Here is a 20768-nt window from a genome sequence, read left to right on the forward strand (position 1 = left end):
AGACTAGGGACTGCCGTTTCCTTGTGCCTGCATCTCTTAGTCCCCGTGTTGTTGGCTGTCTTCTGGCGGGGCCCTCCATTCCTAAAGGAGATGCCATCACGGGGCCTCTTCCCTCTCTGGGCGCCCCCTCCTCTAAGTATGGGCAGAGTCCGCTTTTTCAAGTGTCCCTGCTGGGGGTGCTGCCCCTTCTGCTCTCCCAGCTGAGGGTGAGCCCCACACTCAGCCCCCCGTTTGTGGATCTACCTGTGCCCCTCTTCCCCCTATGCGATTTTTGCCTTGAAGTCTCCAGGGAGCACTGCCTCTTCTCAGTCCTCTAGAGTTGGGGATTTTGGAGGATGGGGGGCCACGGATGGTGATGCTGGTCCTGGATCTGCCCCGGTCTCCATCGTGGCGCTCCCTGGTCCTGAATGACCCCCGCCTCCCACTCCCAGCTGTTGCCTTGTGTGTGTTGTTTAAGGGAGAGAACCTGAGCCAGTGAGAGCATCTTTAGAGGGTTCTCACTAGAGGAGTAGGTTTCTCCTGGGAAGGAGGCCACAGCTGTGGTTGAGCATCGTCTCCTTCTATCTTCCTAGTGGGGTCTACCTCCTGCATTCGTCATCTGACAGCCAGGGTTTTAGGGGGCTTTTCCCCAGTTCTTCCAACATATGTTTACTGGGTGTCAGCTGTGGCCCAGGCCCTGTCCCCGGGGCAGGCTCCTTGTTGTGGCACTTTCGCTCATTCTTCTAGCCATCCAGCCTCTGCGTTCAGCGAGTCTCACTGGCTTACGCAGGAAGTGTGGTTGCTGGGAGGGAAGGCTGGGTCTTCCTGCTTCCTGGCTTGGTGGTCTGGGGGATGCCTGGGACAATTAGGGGATTTTCTGCCCTATTATGGAGCTACCACAGGGGGTGGAAGGCCAGGAACTTAGCAAAATCTCTGCTGTTTTGACCCTTGGAGCCTCGTGGGGAGGAGCATCACTGATGGCCACTATCTACACCCCTGAGCGTCTACTCCTGGCAATCTATACCCCTGACTGTCTACACCTCCAATCATCTACACCTGATGGTCTACACCCCTGACAGGCTTCTCCTGTCGAGGTGGCTCCACACACTGGGGGGGGGAAGACGCCCACCTGCCGGAACAGCGGTCCAGCTGCTTCCTGGTGGATGATGGGGGAGAGCCGAGTTCTGGGGAAGGACTGGTCTAAGGGGCCTTCCCAAGTTCACCGATAGGTCCTTAAAGGCTGCTTTGCTCAAAGTGGCCCAGGAGAAGTGGGGAGGCGGGAGGGCATTGCCTGACGACATCGTGACCTCCTCATGCCCTATGACCTAGGGGGCTGGCTCCTGGTTTCTGATCAGACCTCTGTTCTCAGGGGATCCTGCTAAAGCGGAGCGGCAAGTCCCTGAACAAGGAGTGGAAGAAGAAGTATGTGACGCTCTGTGACAACGGGCTGCTCACCTATCACCCCAGCCTGCATGTGAGTCTGGGAGGAGGAGCCTCCTGGGGGAGTATGGGGAGGGGGTGGAGGGAGGATAACAGAATGCGGGCAGCGGACAGGCTCCAGGACGGACGGGAAGCAGACCTTAGTGATTTCGAATGGCTCGTCCCTGGAGAAGGAACCTCACACTGGCAGCTTGGGACATGCACAAGACCCGGCTGGCCCCTCCCTTGCCCTCTGGGTGGTCAAGCTATATATCCGACTTTCCAGTTGTTTAAGGTGGGGGATTCAGCCACTTCCACAGAATTTCTAGTCAGGGATGCCAATGTTGCCCAGCAGTTGTGTTGAGCTGGGCAGTGCCAGTGGGGAGCTGTGGGCTACTGGGCCTGGGATGGTGGAGGACCAGGGCTGTTGAGAATGGGCTAGAGCCTCGGACAGTCCTCCTGGGAGGAGAGCGAGGGTGGCCTTGTCTGTGGTTAGGAGGGTCTGGTGGCCGCGTGGCCTGTGTCCCAGCTCGGGGGTGTTGTGGTGACTGGAGTGGCCCCTGTGCAGCTCCCCCACCCTTCTTTCCTCCCCTCCCCTCACCGCGTGGCTCCAGCACACAGCTGTCACCGGAATTCATCTCTGTCACCACCCCACTGTGGGGCTAATGAGTTCTCCTGTGAAGCCCCTCGAGCACAGCGCGTGCCCCCCACTGCCCCGCCCCGGCCCAGAAGCTCTGGGCCTGCCTCTGAATCCGCCCAAGGTGTCAGGAAGGCCTGACCCAAGAGGTGCTGGGTCCCTGTGTCCTGGCCATCACCCAGGCCCGAGAGCACCGCCCAGACAGCCCTGCGGAGAAAACTCGCAGAGAAGGCCTGGCCCTCCTGGGCTTCTGGGTATCTGACCATCCTCAGGCAATGGTCCTCCCCCTCAGCTCAGGGGACAATGCCAGTCAGCCGCTCGCCCTTCCTAACACGCGTCACTCCACAGGGCAGGGCCTGGTACCTGGGGGACTGGAGGAGGGAGCACCCGCATTCAGTGCAGCCGGCTCCTGAGCTCCCGCCCGACCCCCCCACCTCCCCACCGCAGGCACAGACCTTGTCCCACTCGCGAGTCCTTGTGAGGCAATGAGAGGCAGCCAGGCCTGCTGGGAAGAGTGCCTACGACACAGGCAGAAAGTATCGTAGGAGGCCAAAGGGCGCTCTGCGGGTACCAGGCTTTGTTACTGTGTACAGAGCCCTACACTAAAGGAAGGGCCGGAAGACAAGGGGAGCCCCAGTATTTCCCTGTTGAAAGGCTCCAAGGCTTTCAGGGCCACTCACAGACAGGAAGTCCCAGGTAGGAGTGCTGAGGCCAGGAGACTGCACCAGCGTCTTCTAAGTCCCAGCCTGAGGTGTTTCACAGCCGACACCAGGCAGCTTAGCCGTGCCCTCTGCTCATGTCCAGCTGCCCACCTCGGTGGCGGAGCTTGGGAATGGGCTTGTTTGAAATGTCCGTTTCCCCACCTGTGTGGAGCTGCCCTTCCCCTTCCCCCTTTGCCCAGTTCTTACCTGCTCCTTTCTGTTTTATGTGACCCTAGCTTGGTGCACTGTCTGTGCCCTCTGCCAACAGTGGAGGCAGCGAGGATGAAGAGGAGTGGCAAGGGGTGTCTTGGATGTGGAAGAAAGTGTGGGTTGTGGGGTTGGGCTGGGTTTTGGTTTCAGTAGAGGAAACACAGCCAGCTGGAGAGCAGAGCTCAGGGGGGTTGGTGGCTTTTCAGAGTCACCCGGCTGGTGGCTGAGCTAAGACTTGGACCCATGACTTTGGCTCTGAGCATTACCCAGATTTTTCTGCACTTGCCAAGAGCACCTCCCTCTGGGGCTGGCTGAGAGAGTCATGTAAGAGTTAATAGCAGGGTGAGTGTTGTCAAGTAAGGAGGGAGTTGGGCTTGCCTGCCTGGGGCTAGGGTGGGTGTCTGAGCCCCCAGGAGTGCCCCTCCATGCCGCACTTGTTGCACTGTGGGAGTCTTAGAATTCACCCTGCAAGGCCAGGCCTGGAAGTCCTGGCATCCAGATCCTGTCACAGGCCCCGAAGCATACTGGGCTACACATGGTGCAAAAGCACGAGTGGAGACAGGGCCGGTCGTGGCTCCGTGCGCTCACAGCTCTCCGTGGAGCTCTGGCAGAGCCCGCTTCACTTTATGTCACGCCGCCACCACCCCTGCCACGCTTTCCCTCCCTCCGGGGCTGCCACCTCGCCTCCTTCATCTCCCCTGGCCACCTTCTTCCAGCCTGAGCATGCTCTTCAGTTGCCAGCAATGAGCAGGCCGCCTCCCTACCTGTGAGCAGCCGCTTCTCTCTGGGGCTCTTCAAACCCTAAACCCTGGCAGGAAGCATGTCGAGGAAGGAGCTCCGGCAACTCCAGAGGCTCCGACAGAACTCTGGGCTGAGCCTGGCTCTCCTCTCCAGCAAGGGTCTCGCCTGAGCCCCAAGGGCATCGGGACTGGTGACTCACCTATGGATGGGGGCCGGGGGGACAGGACACACAGAAGATGAGTTCGTGGGCCAGCCCTGAGCCCCGCGCCCGATTCTCGCCGGCCCAAGAGAGCCCGCCGCAGCCTCCCCCATTTTGCAGCCAGCGGAGCCATTCACACAATCACCTTCTGTTAATTCTATCTGCAACATCAATTAAATTGTTTGTAGAAACTAATTGAATGTGGCTTAATCACACATCTTAATAGCTTTCCACGCTCTGAACTCGTTGTTAATTCCAGTAATAAAACGAGATGAGAACGCTGGCTGGGTAATTAGCGAGGAGGCTGGGGAAGAAATTGCTGTTTGATGGTGGGTAATAAAGGCAGCCGTGGTGACCGCTCTCCTGAGCAGCCGCCACCGCCACCATGCTCCCCGTTCTGCTGACGGAGGGAAACGCCGCTGCCTGTCTGAGGTTCCCATCCCTGCTGATGCTCCTCAAGCTTCTCTCCGCTGTCCTCTGGGCCCAGGCTCCAGGGTTGCCCGGGCACGAGGGCGTGGAATCCGGGGCTGTGGGTGCCGGCCTGCCCTGGGAGTGCGGAGTGTCTGGCTGGTGCCGTCAGAGATGCTGAAGTTGGGCCGTCCTTTCCCCTGAGGCCAGTTTCTGGCACCTTAGCTCTGAACAGAGTCCCCCCGTGCAGCTCTTCTTCTTGGCATGGGGTCAGCTTTTCCTGCCATGTCCCAGCCTGGGCATCCCAGGGCTGTCGTGGGGCCTGAAAACTGTTGCAGCTGCTGTGACCTCCTTGTGAACTAGAGCAGCCCAAGCCCCTCCCCTAAGGAGGGACTGCAGCTGTGCCTTTGGCCCAGCCAGCTGTTGACTGTTGTCTGTAGTAGCCGATCTAAGATGTCATTGTGTACAGGGACTGCCGACGGGGACCAGGGATGGGCAGCTGAGTCTGTGGGATGCAAGTGGAGAGGGGGTGAGGCAGTGAAGTCATTGAGTGGACACTGGGCTGAAAGCAAGACAGAGGGCCGGCGGGGCCAGTGGCCTGCAGCCCAGCGTGCTGGAGAAGGATGAATGGAGGTACGCTGGGATGGCAGGAGGGGCTCCTGGGTCTGCTTCCTTCCCAGCCACCTTGGCAAGGCCCCAAGCTGTGGGCAGAGTCCTTCTCTGCCAAGTGTGGGCCGAGCGGTTGTCAAAGAGGTCCTGCCTGGGTGGGAGGCTGCTCACTGATTCCTCGGTTATGTCGTTCTGTGGTTCTGGGACAATGAACAAGACTTTAGCGCATGTGTGCTCGGGCCAGGCACTTGGTACTGTCTCTCACAGAGGACTGGGGTGGCAGGAGGGCATAGGTAAGCCCAGGGCTGCCAGGAGCAGCAGTGGCAGGGAGTGTGGGCTCCTTCCTGAACACACCTTCTAAACGTGGCTCCTCTGCTCTGGTTGGTTAGTACCCTGGTCCTCTTCCTGAAGGGCTGTCTGCCTGGGAAGATGCCATAGCCACCTTGAGAATGAAGGCGACTGCAGGCTCGGCGAGACCCACAGGGCTGGACCTGGGCAGGGAGGCCGCGTGCTGATGCCAGGCCTTTCCACCATTCCCCTGATGACACGGAGCTGTGGGTGACATCCAGCCCAGCCACAGAAGTGCAGGCGGAGGCTGGTGTTTGGCGCCTCTTTCCTCCGTCTAGCTGGTAACCTCCTCACCTTCTCTTAGTGACCTGGGACCAGGTGACTCCTTGTCTACTTGATGTCCTCATTATTCCTGCCAGAGGGAGCCCTGGTGAGACTTCCTGCCCTTCCACTGCTTCCCAAGAGGCAGCAGGCCCCCTGGGCTCTTTCCAGCAGAGGACAGTGTCGGTTTTCCCTGGAGCTAACGGGGTGAGAAGATAGAGCCAGCCTGGTGGGAAAGCAGTCTGATGGCCAGTGCGGTAAAGGTGAAGGCCGGGCTCCTCAGGGTAGGAGGAGCGCGTCTGGGAAGGCTCGTTGCACGGCCGCCGTCAGGATGCAGACATTCCAGAGGTGCTCACGGAGGGGAAAGGAGGAGCGGCTTTATGTCCAATCAATGTAATTCAGTCAGAAGTTAAATCTGGCACCACCACCCAGGTTCTTCTCTCAGGAAGGGGCATAGACCCATGGAGAGGAATTTGTACCACTTTACCAAGGGCATTGGCTAGGAATTGCCATGGAGCTCAGGGACAGTGACAGGGACAGGGAAGCAGGAGGCAACAGGCTGGGACAGCCCTTAGGACAGTGTCTGATACTAAACACTTGTCAAACAGTTTAAAGGGAAGCCTCTGGAGGAGAGGCTGGAAGCAGGAGGCCCAGCGGGGCTCCAGGCCAGGAAGGGGCAGGCCCCCACCCTCCTTCCCTGCACTCGGCTGTGGTGCTCCCTAAATGATGGGGGGAGTCCAAGCACAAAGGGGCCCTGACTTGAAAGCAGGGTGAGTCCCGGGCCCAGGACAGGCTGGAGGAAGCCTGCACACAGGGCACAGGCTTGGGAATCTGAAAAACCTTGGCTTGAATCTGACTCTGCTACCATTTAATCGTGTGTTCCTGGGCAGATAAGCCTTTCTAAGCCTCAGTTGCCTCATCTACAAAACAGGCACTACCTCCCTCAGGTGGTGAAGATTACGCGAGGCTATACGTGGAATGTATAAATACGCTGCTGTAGGATGGTAAATACCCTGCACGCGACAGGCAGATGATATGACGGCGATGACGATGACTGCCGCCAGGGAATCGGTGGTACCTGTGAGAGCACCTGTTGCTGTATTCCGAAGTCCAGCGAAAAGAATCAGAGGCTTCCTTTTAAACCGTTCGACAAGTGTTTATTATCAGACACTGTCCTAAGGGCTGGGACTATTCTAGGCTTTAGAAGGTTCTTAATGCCCAGGTGGGGGCTGCAGTGCTTGGTGGCCACCCTGTCATCCATGTCCCCGAGTGTCTCCGCTCCCCTCCTCAGCAAGGGGCTCTCCCTAAATCCCAGCCTGGCCCAGCACTTGGCCTGCTTTGTGCTGTTGCCTCTGAAGCCGTTGTTCCTGAGGGCCTGAGCCTCAGCGCTTAGCTCCAGGTCCTTCGCCGCCCCCAACTCTACCTCCCTCCTGGCAGACTCCCCCTAGAGCTGCTTTGAGCACCGTGGAGATCGAGGTGGAATCCAGACTCGGAGACATTCTGTGGCTTGGAATCCAGACTCGGAGACATTCTGTGGCTTAGAATCCTGCTTTTCAAGATTGGAGCCTTCCCTCTCCTCCCACAGCAGGGAGAGACCTAGGAGTTGCAAGACTCAACGCTGGAGTGACTGCTGCTAACCAGTCTTCATCTGTCTCTCCCACCCGGCCTGCAGGATTACATGCAGAACATCCACGGCAAGGAGATTGACCTGCTGCGGACAACGGTGAAAGTGCCAGGGAAGCGCCTGCCCCGAGCCACACCTGCCACAGCCCCAGGCACCAGCCCCCGTGCCAACGGGCTGTCCGTGGAGCGGAGTAACACACAGCTGGGTGGGGGCACAGGTGAGACGGCTGCTGAGGTGGGGGCTTGGGGGGTGGCTGCCTTGGAGCCAAGGCAAGCAGGCATTCTGGGCTTGGCTGCTTCTCAGCCTGGGCACAGGGTGCTGGCCAGCATCACACTTCAAGGTCATCTCTGCCAAAGACATGTGCCCTAATGCAGCCCTCGTGGAGTTAGTTGAGATGACAGCAAATGCCTAGACGAGCAGTTGATCTGGATGTCAGATGGGGCCAGGTAGTGTCATGTTTGGGCAGTGGTGCTGGTGGTCCTAGGCCCATCTCTGCATCTGGATCTGAGGCAGGCGATGGGTGGGGGCCATGCCTCTGGGTGCACGGCCGGCATCTCAGCCAAGGTTGGCATATGGAGATAGGGGAGGTGGAAGGGGACGGAGCTGTCTGAGGTCAACCTGGTGCATATTCTCAGGCCTGAGTGAGAGGTGGGTCTCTGCTCAGAGAGGACTGAATTTAGACAGGAGCTGGAGGCAAGAAACTCCAGTGAAGAGCTGTTGTGTTCTTGCCTTTTCAACTGACAGTGCTGGCTCAGGTAAAAGGCCTCCTGTCCCCAGCAACTCCCTTCCTAGTGCCGCTTCATTCCTCCTCCTTTGGGCCCCCAGGCCCCATGCTCTTCCAGGGTCCGTCCTTCCACACTCGTTTCCCTCGCTTCCAGAGCCCCTGGCTCCCGATTGCTTTCCCCCAAGACTTCAGTATCCCCAGTGTTGTCCTAGACCATTGGATCTCATGTTCCCTGGGCCCAGTAACAGCTGCCCCAAACCCTGCCCTGCTGGTGCCATTCCTGTGCCCTGTCCCAGCAGTTAGCGCCTGGCAGCACAGGTCTGCAGCTGGGTGAGTCACCTCCCTAGAGGGCCTGTGCTTGTCACAGTGAGGGGAGGATGTGACAGACTTAGTGGACAGGTGGTTGGGGATACGAAGTCCCCTGGAATGGATGGGAGAGACCCCAAACAATAAAGAATTGTCCCACTCACAAGGCTGATGGGACTCCGCTGAGAAAGCCCAGGTTAGAGGGAAGGAAGGCGCAATGATGCCTCCAGCTGTGGTCCTTGTTGGAGGCAAGGCACCTGAAACAGGTGTGCTGGGCCCACTCTCGCAGAAACACCGCGGACCAGCCTGAAGGCAGGGGAGTGGCCAGGGGGAGGGGCCTGACACAACTGAGATGTACCGTATGCAGTAGATGTCTCTGCATCAGGTCCCAGGTCCTCAGCAGCTGTGAAGTAGAGATTATTGTCCCCATTTTAATGAGGAAACAGAGGCTTGGCGTAGCTAACAAATTTGTCTGTAAATTCCACAGTAAGTGGGAGACCTAGGGTTCAACCTAACTGTGTCTGACTTGAAGAGCCATGTTCTTTCCTCTAAGCCACCCTGAGTTCAGAAAGGAAGCCTGTGAGGTGGATGGAGGGAAGGAAGGAAGCTAAGAAGGAGAAGGCCGGCCACCACCCATCATGGGGCTGTGCCAGTGGGGGACCTTGAGCCTGCCATGGGGTTGTACTGGCCTGGTGGCAGGTCACATGCAGTCTTCAGTGCTCTGCCCGGAGAGCGGGTCAGAGCTGCGGGGAGCCCTCTGGCACCGGCCCCCAGGAGCCCCTTTGGTCAGCTTGGGGTTTCTCTTATCATTCCAAAAATGAGGAGCAGGCCCAAGTGAGTCCCTTTCCTTGACGGCAGGGAGCCAGAGGACAGCTGGGCTGTTTCCCTAGAGCGAGGGAAACGAGAAGACGCTGTCCTGTCCCGTTCCTGTCCCTGACATCCCTCACCTGGGAGCGGCAGTGGCATGGAAGAGACAGCCCCGTGCCCTCGCTCCTGTAATGACAGCGCCCACACGCAGGAGCTCGCGGACGGTGCCCACCCAGCCCGCGTCCCGCTGCCGCATGCCGACGCCGACACCGACCCTCGTGCACACTCACACATGTCTCTCACTCACCGGGCGATGTTAACATCTCATTATCTTTGTTACTGTAATTACATTATCCGCTGCTTTATGCAGAATTATCCTCCGAGGACTAATTGATGGCTCCATGTTTAATTCATTAATCATTAGCATCAAATTCGACAATTACAGTGCACACTGATTGTGGGATTGCAGGCGTAATGAGGGGAGAATTAACAAAGAAAAGGGAAAGCACTTTCCCTCCCTCAGGATTTTGGGTCGGGGGCTTGGGGAGGAAGTTGGGCCTGTGATGTCTTTGGATGGGGCTAGGGATGAGGGGGAATAAGATTTGGAACCTGGAAGGGAATGAAAGCAGGGGCGAGGAGAAGCAAGGTGTCTGAGAAATGAGGGACCAAGTGTGCACCCCGGAAGGTTTCCTGAGGCGGGACCTGTGAGGGCAGAGGACGGGAGGTGGGTGGGATTCTGAAGCGGCAGCATCTACGTGTTTCTTCGGGGCCTGGAGATGGAGACCGGCCTGTAGCCCCTGTGCTGCACGTATGTACCTAAGCACTTACTATGTGTCTGGTCCTGTTTGGGGTGTTGTGACAGATACAAGAGGAACATAAAACTTGCTCCCTGCCTTTGGGCGTCTCCCAGCAGCAGAGCTGTGGCCCCTTGGGCCATTCCTTTACCTTCCAGCTGCTGCAGCTCGGTGCCGTCTCCCCATAGGCTTCCCCTCAGTCCCACCGCCTGCAGGGCTGGTGTGAGACCTGGCGCCTGCCCTTCCCCTGGCTGGGCCTCTGCCTGCTGTCTCCAGCTTTGGCCAGCTCCGGGCTCCTTCTCTGCTTTCCCACTAACCTCCAGCACCTGGCTGGCTCCTCCGCTTCAAGGTTGAAGCACCTCAGGTTTGGCCCCCGTGTTCTTAGACCGCCTAGGGCCATTTCTTTGTGGTCTCAGTGTTGGGTGGACTGAAGAAGGGGAAGGAAGCTTAGGTGCTCGGTGTTCCAACTCAGGCCTTGTGTCACAGGCCTCTGAGGCCCCACGGCTGTTCCCAGAATCTCTCCAGCAGGGGCTCAGCCAGGGAGTGAGGTGGGAGAATTGTGCGGCGCTCTGTCCTCCCTCCACTGCCGGCCGCCGCGCCTGCCCCAGCCTTGGCTTTCCTAGAGCCTTCGGTTCCCCCTGGCTCTGCCATTCTTCCCTGATGGGAAACGAAAGATTAATTTTCTCCAGCCCAACAGGATAATTACTAATACTAATTAGACATAATTACTTGAATTTGATACACTTATTTCTCGTCAGAATGGCAGTAAAGCTGAGGCAAAGCAAATGGCATATGTGGACTAGAATGGAGGGTGCAGGGGCCCAAGCCAGGAGGGGCCCCTCAAGGAGCACTGCGGCGATGGGTGTCAGCACCACCCACCTCATTCCACAAGTTGGAAGATCTCTGATGCAGAGACCCCCCGCCCCGCTCCCGGACCACAGTGAGGGGACAGAGCTGTGGACCGTGAAGATCTGGGGACAGGCTGCTTCCTAAGGCACACAGGGTCCCTGCCCAGCCTCTGGCTCTCCCAGAAGCTGGCCTGCCACCTGATGAACCCAGTGCCCTGCTGAATGTCTCAGGCTCTGCCCTGCAGCCCTATTTTTAGGATAGTATCTTTGAGAATCCTCCCCTGCCCGGCCTCCCTTCCCAGTCTGACCCTTCCCGCCCCCCAGGTGCCCCCCACTCGGCCAGCAGCGCATCCCTGCACTCTGAGCGCCCCCTCAGCAGCTTGGCCTGGGCTGGCCCGCGCCCTGAGGGGCTGCACCAGCGCTCCTGCTCCGTTTCCAGCGCCGACCAGTGGAGTGAGGCCACCACTTCCCTGCCCCCAGGCATGCAGCACCCTGGTGAGTGGTGGCTCTGCTGCTTCCCACCTTTTCTGGGGCCCCAGTGACAGAGAGGAGGAGAACCAGGCAGCATTCTTGGCTTGGGAGGCTGCAGTGGGACAGTGTCCAGGCCAAGGGGTGGGGCCCAGCTGGGCCCTCCTGGGCTTGTCAGAGAGACCCTGCTTCGGGGCTAGTACTGACGTTGTCTTGGAAGCAGAGTAGGGGCACTGTCCCTTCTCCAGCCTCCATGTGCAGCCCTTTTCCCCAGAGCCCCCGTCTGCCCGCAGCCCTGCCTGGGGCCGGCGCTAGAGGCCCACCCTCTGCAGCTCCTCCTCCCCTTCGTCCCCAGGCGGCGCTGGTGGCGGCTCCCGCATCCCCATCAGCCCCCCGCGCAGTTAGCTCATCAGCCTCTCGGCAGGGGGACGGGGAAGCGGCTGAGTAGGGAGGTCGGAGGCTGGGCGCTCTAAGCCATGTGAGCCACGTTCCGAAGGCAGCAGCATCTCGCCCGCTACTGTGGAACTAGGGGGTCCCTGTGGAGTTGTCCTGAAAGGTCGTTTTTCACCTGTGCTGTCCCCCTCGGATAGGCCTCCACCCATCCTAGGTGGGTTGGTGACTCCACCGTCTCTCCCGTCTGCCCCTTCCACCTGCTTCCAGGGCTCTTCCGTTTGCCCCTTTGTTCTCTTTCTCTCTCCGCTTTTCTTCTTTTGACCCTACTTGTTACTTTCATCATTGACCACAGATCTGAAGTTCTGAAGGCTCAAAAGGGCATGGAGCCAGCTCTCCTCTCCTGTCCCTTGCGCTTTCCATGCCCTTGTCCTGAGTGATGGTATAATGACAGGAAGACCCAGGGTGCCCCACTGTCACCCCAGCCATGGGTGCTCTCCCAGCTGATTGGCTTCCCAAAGGCCTTCCCTGAGCCCTCCCAGTAGGAGCCCTGAGGCCCAGCCTCTGAGCTGCCATGGCCTCAGGAGCACGGGCTGAGGGAGGAGCTGGGCGGTGCCAGCACAGGGATCTGCCCCACCTCCCAATCCATGCCCAGCCCACCCCTGGGGGAAGTGAGCTTGGAGCGCATGAGAAGGGGAGCCAGGGGCCCTTCCCTTGGGTCATCGGTCCAGTGGCCTGTGCTGGCCTGCGTGAGGGCCCTCTGTTGAGTCTGGAAGGAGGAAGGCAGGAAGGGAGGGAGCGTGTCTGCCTCTAATGAAGTTTGACATTTAGTGGTGAGCGCCGGGCGGGGTGTGGGAGACGGAGCTTGATTAGCGCGCTCTAATTGACAGTAATTAGGCAGCTCCCTGATTGTTTCTAATTCTGCTATTAATTGTGAGGAGCGGGGAGTGTGATTGAGGATAAATTTGGTGCGGAGCTGCTGGGGCTTCAGCTCCCCGTGAGTTCCCTGGGCTGCCTTCCACCCCTCCAGGCTGCAGAGGCAGCTTCCTCCCTTTGCCTCCATCCTGCTCTGCCTAAGTTTCCTACTCTCTTTCCACATTTTCCTCCTCCAAGGCTGGGGAGCTTTGGGACTGGGAAGCCCAGGCAGACCTCGCCTAGAGAGAGGTGTCCGTCTGGCTCTCCTGAGTGTGGCCCAGCTACAGTTGGCAGGACTGGTCCTCTCCTCCTCCCAGTGCCCTGCGCCCCTCCCCTCCTCTGCCTCCCTTCTTCCCACACTTCTCCAACTCTCCCCTCACCAGCCAGTGGCCCAGCTGAGGTACTCAGTTCCAGCCCCAAGCTGGATCCTCCCCCATCTCCCCACTCCAACCGGAAGAAGCACCGGAGGAAAAAGAGCACCGGGACCCCCCGACCAGACGGCCCCAGCAGTGCTACTGAAGGTTAGGGGGACCCAGAGGGAAACCGGGCACAGGAGGTGGGCAGTGGGACTTGGGGATAGTACCCTAAAAGTAACACCTATTTTTTTTTTTTGTATTCAATGGATTAAGCCCTTTCTAGTAGTTGCTAATCAAAGTAGTTCTACAACTTCTTTTGGTAATCTAGACCTGGTATCTCAGAAAAGTTCTTCTGATAACTGAAACCCTTTCTGTTGAAATGTGGGCTTACTTCATTTATTCTTAAGGTAAAAGACAGCAGACTGCTACATCAATAGCTCCTCTAAGATGTTCGGGCAGGACCTGGTGTTTTCTGTCTCTTGTGTCATCCCGAGTTTAATAAAGTGCTGGGTACTTACTAGGTGCGTAATACATGTGTACAGATTGGCTGAGTCTCTCATTAGTTTTCCTTAGGCTAAGGAATTCCAGGTCCTGAAGCCTTCTTCCATAGGACCTTTCTCTTCCTCTATTATACTGCTGCTCCTCAGATTTTCCTCAAAGTATCTTCAAAACCTCCCTCTTCTTGGTGATTGGAGTTTCTTTGCTCCCAAATAAGTTTAACTTCTACAGACTCATAATTTCTCACTTCTGCTCTAATCATCAGGGTAGATGTATGGGTCAGGGGAGCAGAGACACCTAGCCAACCTGTGACACAGTGATGCTTAGTACTTACAGCGTGGGGTCTGCCTTCTGGTCCGGCAGACTAAGCCCCACAAATGATCATGGAGATCACGTAGTTCGAAGGCTGTGGTTGAAAGCAAGGTGAGGCGCAGTGGTGGTGCCTGGGGAAGGAGGCGCCGGTTCTATTTTTGTGGGAAGGCAGTTCTGCTAACAGTCCCTGAGAGCAAGGGCCCAGCAGAGGAGGAATTCCAGGGGATGTCGGTGTCACTGAGGTGAGGCTGCCTGGGGCCAAGATGGCAGTGAGGACTTACAAGCAGGGATGGCTTTGGCAGAACTGGGGTTCACCCTGGGGCCTTACCACAGGCACCTGTGCTGTCTTTCCAGCCCCCAGGACACAATCACACTGCTTGTTAGGAATTGTTCACCCATGGGGCAGTGACCATTGGGAATGAGATTCATGCGGCTGTCTTCTGGGGCCTGGGGGACCAGAGCTTGGAAGAGCTTCACCACATTGCTTGGGGTCACAGTCCAGCCCTCAGTGCTTGTCAGTACAGATGCCCTCAGGCCCCTATTTGCTCACATACTGCAGGTCCTGTAGAAAACCTCTCCTCCTCTCCCCCATCCACTTGCCCTTCCTGCCTGTCTATGCCATGGTAGTGGGGGAGGGGCCCAGCTCCCAGGAGCCCCACGCTGACGCCGTCAGGAATATTGGGTTTAATGAGCTGCAAAATGAGGCGGCTGCAGCTGACATGTACGGATGGTGCCCACACCCGCCTTCCCCCACCCTCTCCCAGTGTTTGCCTCCTAGCACCCCGTCGCATCCTTCTCCAGATACTCAGCTCTTTCTGTGGGATGCACCCCTCTCTGGTTTCACACCCATTCCCGGCAGTGCCAGGGGTGCCAAGATCTTGCATCCCCCATCTGTTTTCACTTAAGCTCCACAGGTGGTTAGGAATGAGAACTGGGAGCTCACACTAGTCTTGCAGGTTTACTCTGGCCTCCCCCTGCAAGTTGTCCTGGAGCGTGTGGCCTTGCAGCTGGGGAAGGGTCTAGGGGAGGACACTTGCCAGTGGAGCAGGGTAGTGAGTGGAGTTGTGGCGATAGCATGCCCTGGGTGTGCACGCAGGCCAGGAGCCCTGATGGCATAAACACCCCCCCAACAGAGGCAGAGGAGTCGTTTGAATTTGTGGTGGTGTCCCTCACTGGGCAGACGTGGCACTTCGAGGCCTCAACGGCGGAGGAGCGGGAGCTGTGGGTTCAGAGTGTGCAGGCCCAGATCCTTGCCAGCCTGCAAGGCTGCCGCAGTGCCAAGGACAAGGTGGGTACAGAGTGACTGGGCCCACACAGAGCACCTGGCTGGGGTGGGACTGAAAGGGGCCTCATGACTGACCAACCGCCCCTTGTCTCTCCTGCTGTGCGACAGACTCGACTGGGGAACCAGAACGCAGCTCTGGCTGTGCAGGCCGTCCGCACCGTCCGCGGCAACAGCTTTTGTATCGACTGCGACGCACCCAGTGAGTGCAAGGCTGGTGGGGCTGGGAGCTGGGGATGGCCCAGGGAAAGCTTTGCAAGCATCAGGGAGCAGGGAAGAGGGCAGGGAAGCCTTCCCTAGTTGTCCCGTGCTCTGGTGGCCTGCCTGCTGTCGCTGTATCATTCTCCTCTCCTTGCCTAGATCCAGACTGGGCCAGCCTGAACCTGGGTGCCCTGATGTGCATTGAGTGCTCAGGCATCCACCGACACCTGGGGGCTCACCTGTCCCGGGTGCGCTCCCTTGACCTCGATGACTGGCCGCCTGAGCTGCTGGCTGTCATGACTGCCATGGGCAATGCCCTTGCCAACAGCGTCTGGGAGGGGGCCTTGGGTGGCTACTCCAAGCCAGGGCATGATGCCTGCAGGTGAGCGGATGGTGCCCTGGAGCTGGCCAGGAATGGGGGAACCATTGGGGGCTCCCAGCATGGGGAAGATTGGAGTGGCTGTGATGGTATTAGAAGGGTTAAAACTGTCTGTTGCTCTGCTTGGCAGTTGGCCCCTTGGGGGTGCCCCTCCTGCTCTGGTGCCTGTCACTCAGGCGCCTCACAACAACGGGCCCTTTCTGAGCGTTATCAGCAGGTCAGGGGCCAGCAGGAAGCGCATGCGCAGGGCCCCTATCACGGTGTGGTGCAGAGCGCCCACTCCGGAGCTCTGAGATGGGGAGAATGGGTGGGAGATAGGGGAGTGCGTGGCCCTCCAGTGCAGGCCCCCACCCGCTTTGTTCCAGCACTGCCAATCCAAGAGAGTTCAGACGGCCAGATAAGCTGCAACACGGGCCTGCCTGGAATCTTCCTGCCCCCTCAGCCCCCGCATCCCCACTGTCCCCAGGGGGCCTCCCTTCAGTGTCCCTTCCTTTCAGCTTCTCCCACCCCCCTTTCCATTACCCACTGCCCCTCTGTGTGCCTGGAGTTTCCGAGGCTTCTCTCCTCCCTTTTTGCTCCATCTCATCTTCTCTCACTGTTTCTTCCTTGTTCCCCCGGGTGCTCACTTCCTTTCCTGCCCACCTTCCTGGCCCCACCCGTTGCTCGGTGACCTTCCTTGGCTCATGCCCTGATGGGCCTGTGGTTGCAGAGAGGAGAAGGAACGCTGGATACGGGCCAAGTATGAACAGAAGCTCTTCCTGGCCCCACTGCCAAGCTCAGATGTGCCGCTGGGGCAGCAGCTGCTCCGGGCCGTGGTGGAAGATGACCTGCGGCTGTTGGTGATGCTCCTGGCACATGGCTCCAAAGAGGAGGTGAATGAGACCTATGGGGACGGGGACGGGCGGACGGCTCTACATCTCTCCAGTGCCATGGCCAACGTTGTCTTCACGCAGCTGCTCATCTGGGTGAGTCACATGACTATAGCCTGCCCTGACCTCGCTCTTCTTAGCCTTGTTCTTTGAAAGCAACCTCTTCTTTCCTCCCCTACAACCAATCTCTCTCCTCCGATGTCTTGCCAACTGTCAACATGTGTTTTCTCCTACAGTACGGGGTGGACGTGAGGAGCCGGGATGCCCGGGGCCTGACTCCACTGGCATATGCTCGCCGGGCCGGCAGCCAGGAGTGTGCAGACATCTTGATCCAGCATGGCTGCCCTGGGGAGGGCTGTGGCTTAGCGCCTACCCCCAACAGAGAGCCTGCCAATGGCACCAACCCCTCTGCTGAGCTGCACCGTAGTCCTAGCCTCCTGTAAGGCCCAGGAAGAGGGCAGAGGGGCCAGAAGGACTCCATGGCCCGAAGACCCTCCTCCCTGCAGGCACTGTGAGAACAGACACACAGATGGAGAAGCAGGGACATGCTGAGAGGACGAAGCTGAGGAAATTAGGGAGGAGAGTCAAAGGGATCAAGGAGAGTTGGGGATTTGAGCTGCTGCAGAGAGGGATGAGGGATTTAGCCCTCTGCCCTAAGGTGCCATTGAAAAGGGACAGGACCCTTCGGAGGTGCCCGTGAGGAGAGGGGAGCAGGACCTCTCCCTCCTCCAGATCCCTGCCTCCTAGTGCCAGCCCCTCACACGCCTTCATCCTGAAACAGGAAGAGGACGGCACAGGTTGGGGGTGCTGGATGAAAGAGACGAGGGGTGATCTGTGAGTCCCATGTAAACTTTGTACATTGGAATATTTATGTTTGTGTACATATTTGATGTGTGTATGTATGATGAGCCAATAAACCAGACTGTGTGCGTGGCCTTGTTTCCCCCTTTTACGTCGCTGCCCTCCCAAGCGTGTCCCTCAGCTCTGCTCTCTCCTTATCCCTTTCTTCTCATTGTTTGCCATGTTCTAAGATTTTCTTCCCTCTGTTCGCCTGGGTCCCAGGTGGTCATTCCTCAGCCTCCTATGTGCATTGCTTTCTTTCGGCCTTCCCTTGGCAGGGTGTGGTTGAGTTTTCAGCAGCATAGCACAGGGCCCCTGACGAGAGGACACAGAGTTCTTTGCTTCCTACTGGGTGCTGCCTCCCCCACCTTTAGGCAGCTTTTTTTTTTTTTTGAGACAGAGTCTTGCTGTGTCACCCAGGCTGGAGTGCAGTGGCGAGATCTCGGCTCAGTGCAACCTCCACCTCCCGAGTTCAAGCGATTCTCCTGCCTCAGCCTCCCGAGTAGCTGGGATTACAGGCGCCCACCACCACGCCCAGCTTATTTTTGTGTTTTTAGTAGAGATGGGTTTTTTCCATGTTAGCCAGGCTGGTCTCGAACTCCTGACCTCGGGTGATCCACCCGCCTCGGCCTCCCAAAGTGCTGGGATTACAGGCATGAGCCAGCATGCCCAGCCGTCAGGTAGCCTTTCTAGCTGCTCTCTTCATTTGTCATCAGTATTCTATGTAGTAAGCTTGTTGCCACACCCTGTACTGGCCAGAATGCACCCAGAAAGAGGGCATAAGCATTGCCCCTTTCCTACAAGTCTGGGAATGGCCATACAGTAGGATGTACAGGGAGATACTTGAGTCAGTACCCTGGAGAAGAACTGAGGGTGCCACAGGTAAGTGGCAGCACTTCTCTCCAGATAGCTGTATTACAGCATAGACTGACTTGTGCCTGGGCTTTGCTTGTGAGGAAAGGGGAGGAGGTAGGTGGTTGACACAAGAATGGCTGCCTTAACTCCCACCATCTTGCCAAGCCAAGCTGGGGACAGAATCCAGAGTTCCTGCTTTTCCTTCTGACTGAATCCCTTAGTCCAGAAGGAAGACCTGGGGGAAATGCTTCTCCCTGCTGGTTCTGAAAGGATGAGAACTTGCTAAGTTAGAGTCCTGGCTGAGGAGTCTCTTGCTGTCCCATTCCTGGACCCACGTTGCTGGTAGCCCTTGTCTTCTCTTTAAAAAAAAAAAAAATTCCCACAGGCCAGGTGCGGTGGCTCACACCTGTAATCCCAGCACTTTGGGAGACCGAGGTGGGCAGATCACGAGGTCAGGAGTTTGAGACCAGCCTGGCCAACATGGTGAAACCATGTCTCTACTAAAAATACAAAAATTAGCCAGGCGTAATGGTGGGCGCCTGTAATCCCAGCTACTCAGGAGGCTGAGGCAGGAGAATTGCCTGAACTCAGGAGACGGAGGTTGCAGTGAGCCGAGATTGCACCACTGCACTCCAGCCTGGGTGACAGAGCAAGACTCCATCTCGGGGGGGAAGAAAAATTCCCACAGACCTGACATAGGCCCTTTCTAAAGCACCATGAGCATATGTTGGGTGTGGTGGGCTGGTGTGTCGTGCAGGTAGGCAAGTAACACTCTTCAGAGAGGAAGCCAGGCTTTATTTTCTCAGCCCACAGCCCCTTTTGCAAAGCTGACACAAACCTTACATGTAGATAGGGCGAAATAGAGACAGGGCCATGGGTATGTGTAGGAATAGGTTCCTGGGCTCCAAATACTAGCAATAGTCACCTCCAGATTCCCTGTGGAAAACAAGCTGCTTCGGCTGGTTGAATACTGCTTTGAACAGGTTAGGAGGCTTCATAGGTAGAGCCAGAAAAACCCCTGCAGGTTGGGGCCTTGGTTTGAGCTGCTTCTCATCTGTGGCCTTCCTGCCCAGGTGTTCTCTTGCCTGCCACCACAGGGGACACATGGCCACAGAAACTCTGCTCCAGCCGTGCCAGAATGACAATGGCTCCTGTGATCCTCAACCTCTGCCTGGCTCATCTCCTAAAAAGATCTAACCGCGGCCGGGTGAGGTGGCTCATGCCTGTAATCCCAGCACTTTGGGAGGCCGAGGCAGGCGGATCACGAATTCAGGAGATCAAGACCATCCTGGCTAACATGGTGAAACCCCATCTCTACTAAAAATACCAAAAATACCAAAAAAAAAAAAAAAAAAAAAAAGCCAGGTGTGGTGGCAGGCACCTGCAGTCCCAGCTACTCGGGAGGCTGAGGCAGAAGAATGGCGTGAGCCCAGGAGGTGGAGCTTGCAGTGAGCCGAGATCACACCACTGCACTCCAGACTGGGCAACAGAGCGAGACTCCATCTCAAAAAAAAACAAAAAACAAAAAGGTTCTAACCCCATAGGTTCCCTGTGAAGGCTGAATCTAAGGAGACTTAGCCTTGATCTAGACCAGGCTGGGAATGGGGCTGGTCTGGACTACATATTTTTAGCCTAATTCTCAAGCCCTGCTGAAATTAGCCAAAAAATAGAGAAGATCTGCCCTAGCTCTGTGTGTCCTAGCTGGAGAACTGTGGTACCATTGTTAATGACCAGTCACGGCTCCAGATTGCTTTGTTTGGTTGCCCAAACCAGCTGGGAGAAATGAGCTGCCAAGGAGAGCTGTCTTGGTCTCGCCATAAGAAGTGTTCAGCACATGTCAGGGTGATGAGACGTTGATAAGTCTTCCATTCCAGGAATCAGGAATAGCCAGAAGCTTTCCCTCTAAGGAAAGTAAGGAGGCCAGGTATTTGAGCTGTACTTCCCTCCCCTTCCTGACATTAATACCTTCATTTCCTGAATTTCTTTGCCTCATTCACAGCCCATTTTTCTTCTCGATGGCTCTGCTCTCTACTGTATCTCCCCTCCCAAATCAACACAGGTCATATTTCTTCCCAGGAAGCCCAGTTACCATGATACCAACTTCCACTGGTTTCTGTGCCCTTTGCCTGCTGTCTGCAGATGGATCTGTGAGCCCTGCTCCGTGTTCACTTTGTCCACTAATGCTGTTCCAATCCCCAAGCCTCTGCTATGTCTATCACACAAATTCATTCCTGTCCCATCCACTTAGCCGTGGCCCCCCTCAACCAATCTTATTCTGTAACAGAAGAGGTAGGGGTATCCCAAGCTTCAAAAATGGTGCAACGGGGAGAAGAAGAGATGATAGTTAATGCTGTAAGAACAGAAAACTGGAAGTGGGTCTTTCCCTCTAGGCCCTTGCGTCTGGAATATCAAAGGGTGGCAGAGACAGACTAAGCTGCCGTGTCTTCTGCATAGAAAACAATTTATTCATGAGCTCATGGGTGATATGAGTGCCCCAGTCATTAGTGACCTCCCCCTAAGTTAGATGGCTTGGACATACCCCACCTAAATGCAACAGGAAGTGAAGTGAATCTCTCCCAAAGTTTTCCAGCTCATCCAAGGAGGAGAAAACAGAGCTGGAGAAGCTTGCCTGTTTAATGGGAAGCAGGAAGAGATGGCATGTTAGGAGCCCGAGGTATAGAAACAAGAGCGAGCGGTGAGCAGCCCTAGTGGAAAAGCACGGGGGTAGAGGTAGTTAACGTGGGGTGGGGGAGATGGGGGAGTGCTGAAGAATTTCTACAGAGGCCAG

At 57.1% G+C, this 20768-nt stretch overlaps 1 protein-coding gene across 7 annotated transcripts in view; it reads left to right on the top strand.

Annotated features, from left to right (window-relative positions):
- The window catches only part of AGAP3 (ArfGAP with GTPase domain, ankyrin repeat and PH domain 3), a 59128-nt gene extending 41910 nt beyond the window's left edge, over positions 1-17218 (top strand). For 3 of the 7 annotated variants that reach the window (XM_019030512.4, XM_055392413.2, XM_031012901.2), the window contains 9 exons: positions 1349-1453; positions 7185-7353; positions 10940-11110; positions 12772-12909; positions 14688-14842; positions 14948-15038; positions 15197-15419; positions 16126-16381; positions 16522-17218. In XM_019030512.4, the coding sequence (XP_018886057.3) occupies positions 1349-1453; positions 7185-7353; positions 10940-11110; positions 12772-12909; positions 14688-14842; positions 14948-15038; positions 15197-15419; positions 16126-16381; positions 16522-16728 (1515 nt within the window). In that variant the 3' untranslated portion in view covers positions 16729-17218. The remainder of the gene's footprint in view (positions 1-1348; positions 1454-7184; positions 7354-10939; positions 11111-12771; positions 12910-14687; positions 14843-14947; positions 15039-15196; positions 15420-16125; positions 16382-16521) is intronic. The other 4 variants (XM_031012897.3, XM_055392415.2, XM_031012902.2 and 1 more) reach the window with 2 other exon arrangements.
- The last annotated feature ends 3550 nt before the right edge of the window (positions 17219-20768 follow it).

The sequence above is a fragment of the Gorilla gorilla genome, chromosome 6 (assembly GCF_029281585.2).
Source record: "Gorilla gorilla gorilla isolate KB3781 chromosome 6, NHGRI_mGorGor1-v2.1_pri, whole genome shotgun sequence".
Classification (NCBI taxonomy): domain Eukaryota; kingdom Metazoa; phylum Chordata; class Mammalia; order Primates; family Hominidae; genus Gorilla; species Gorilla gorilla.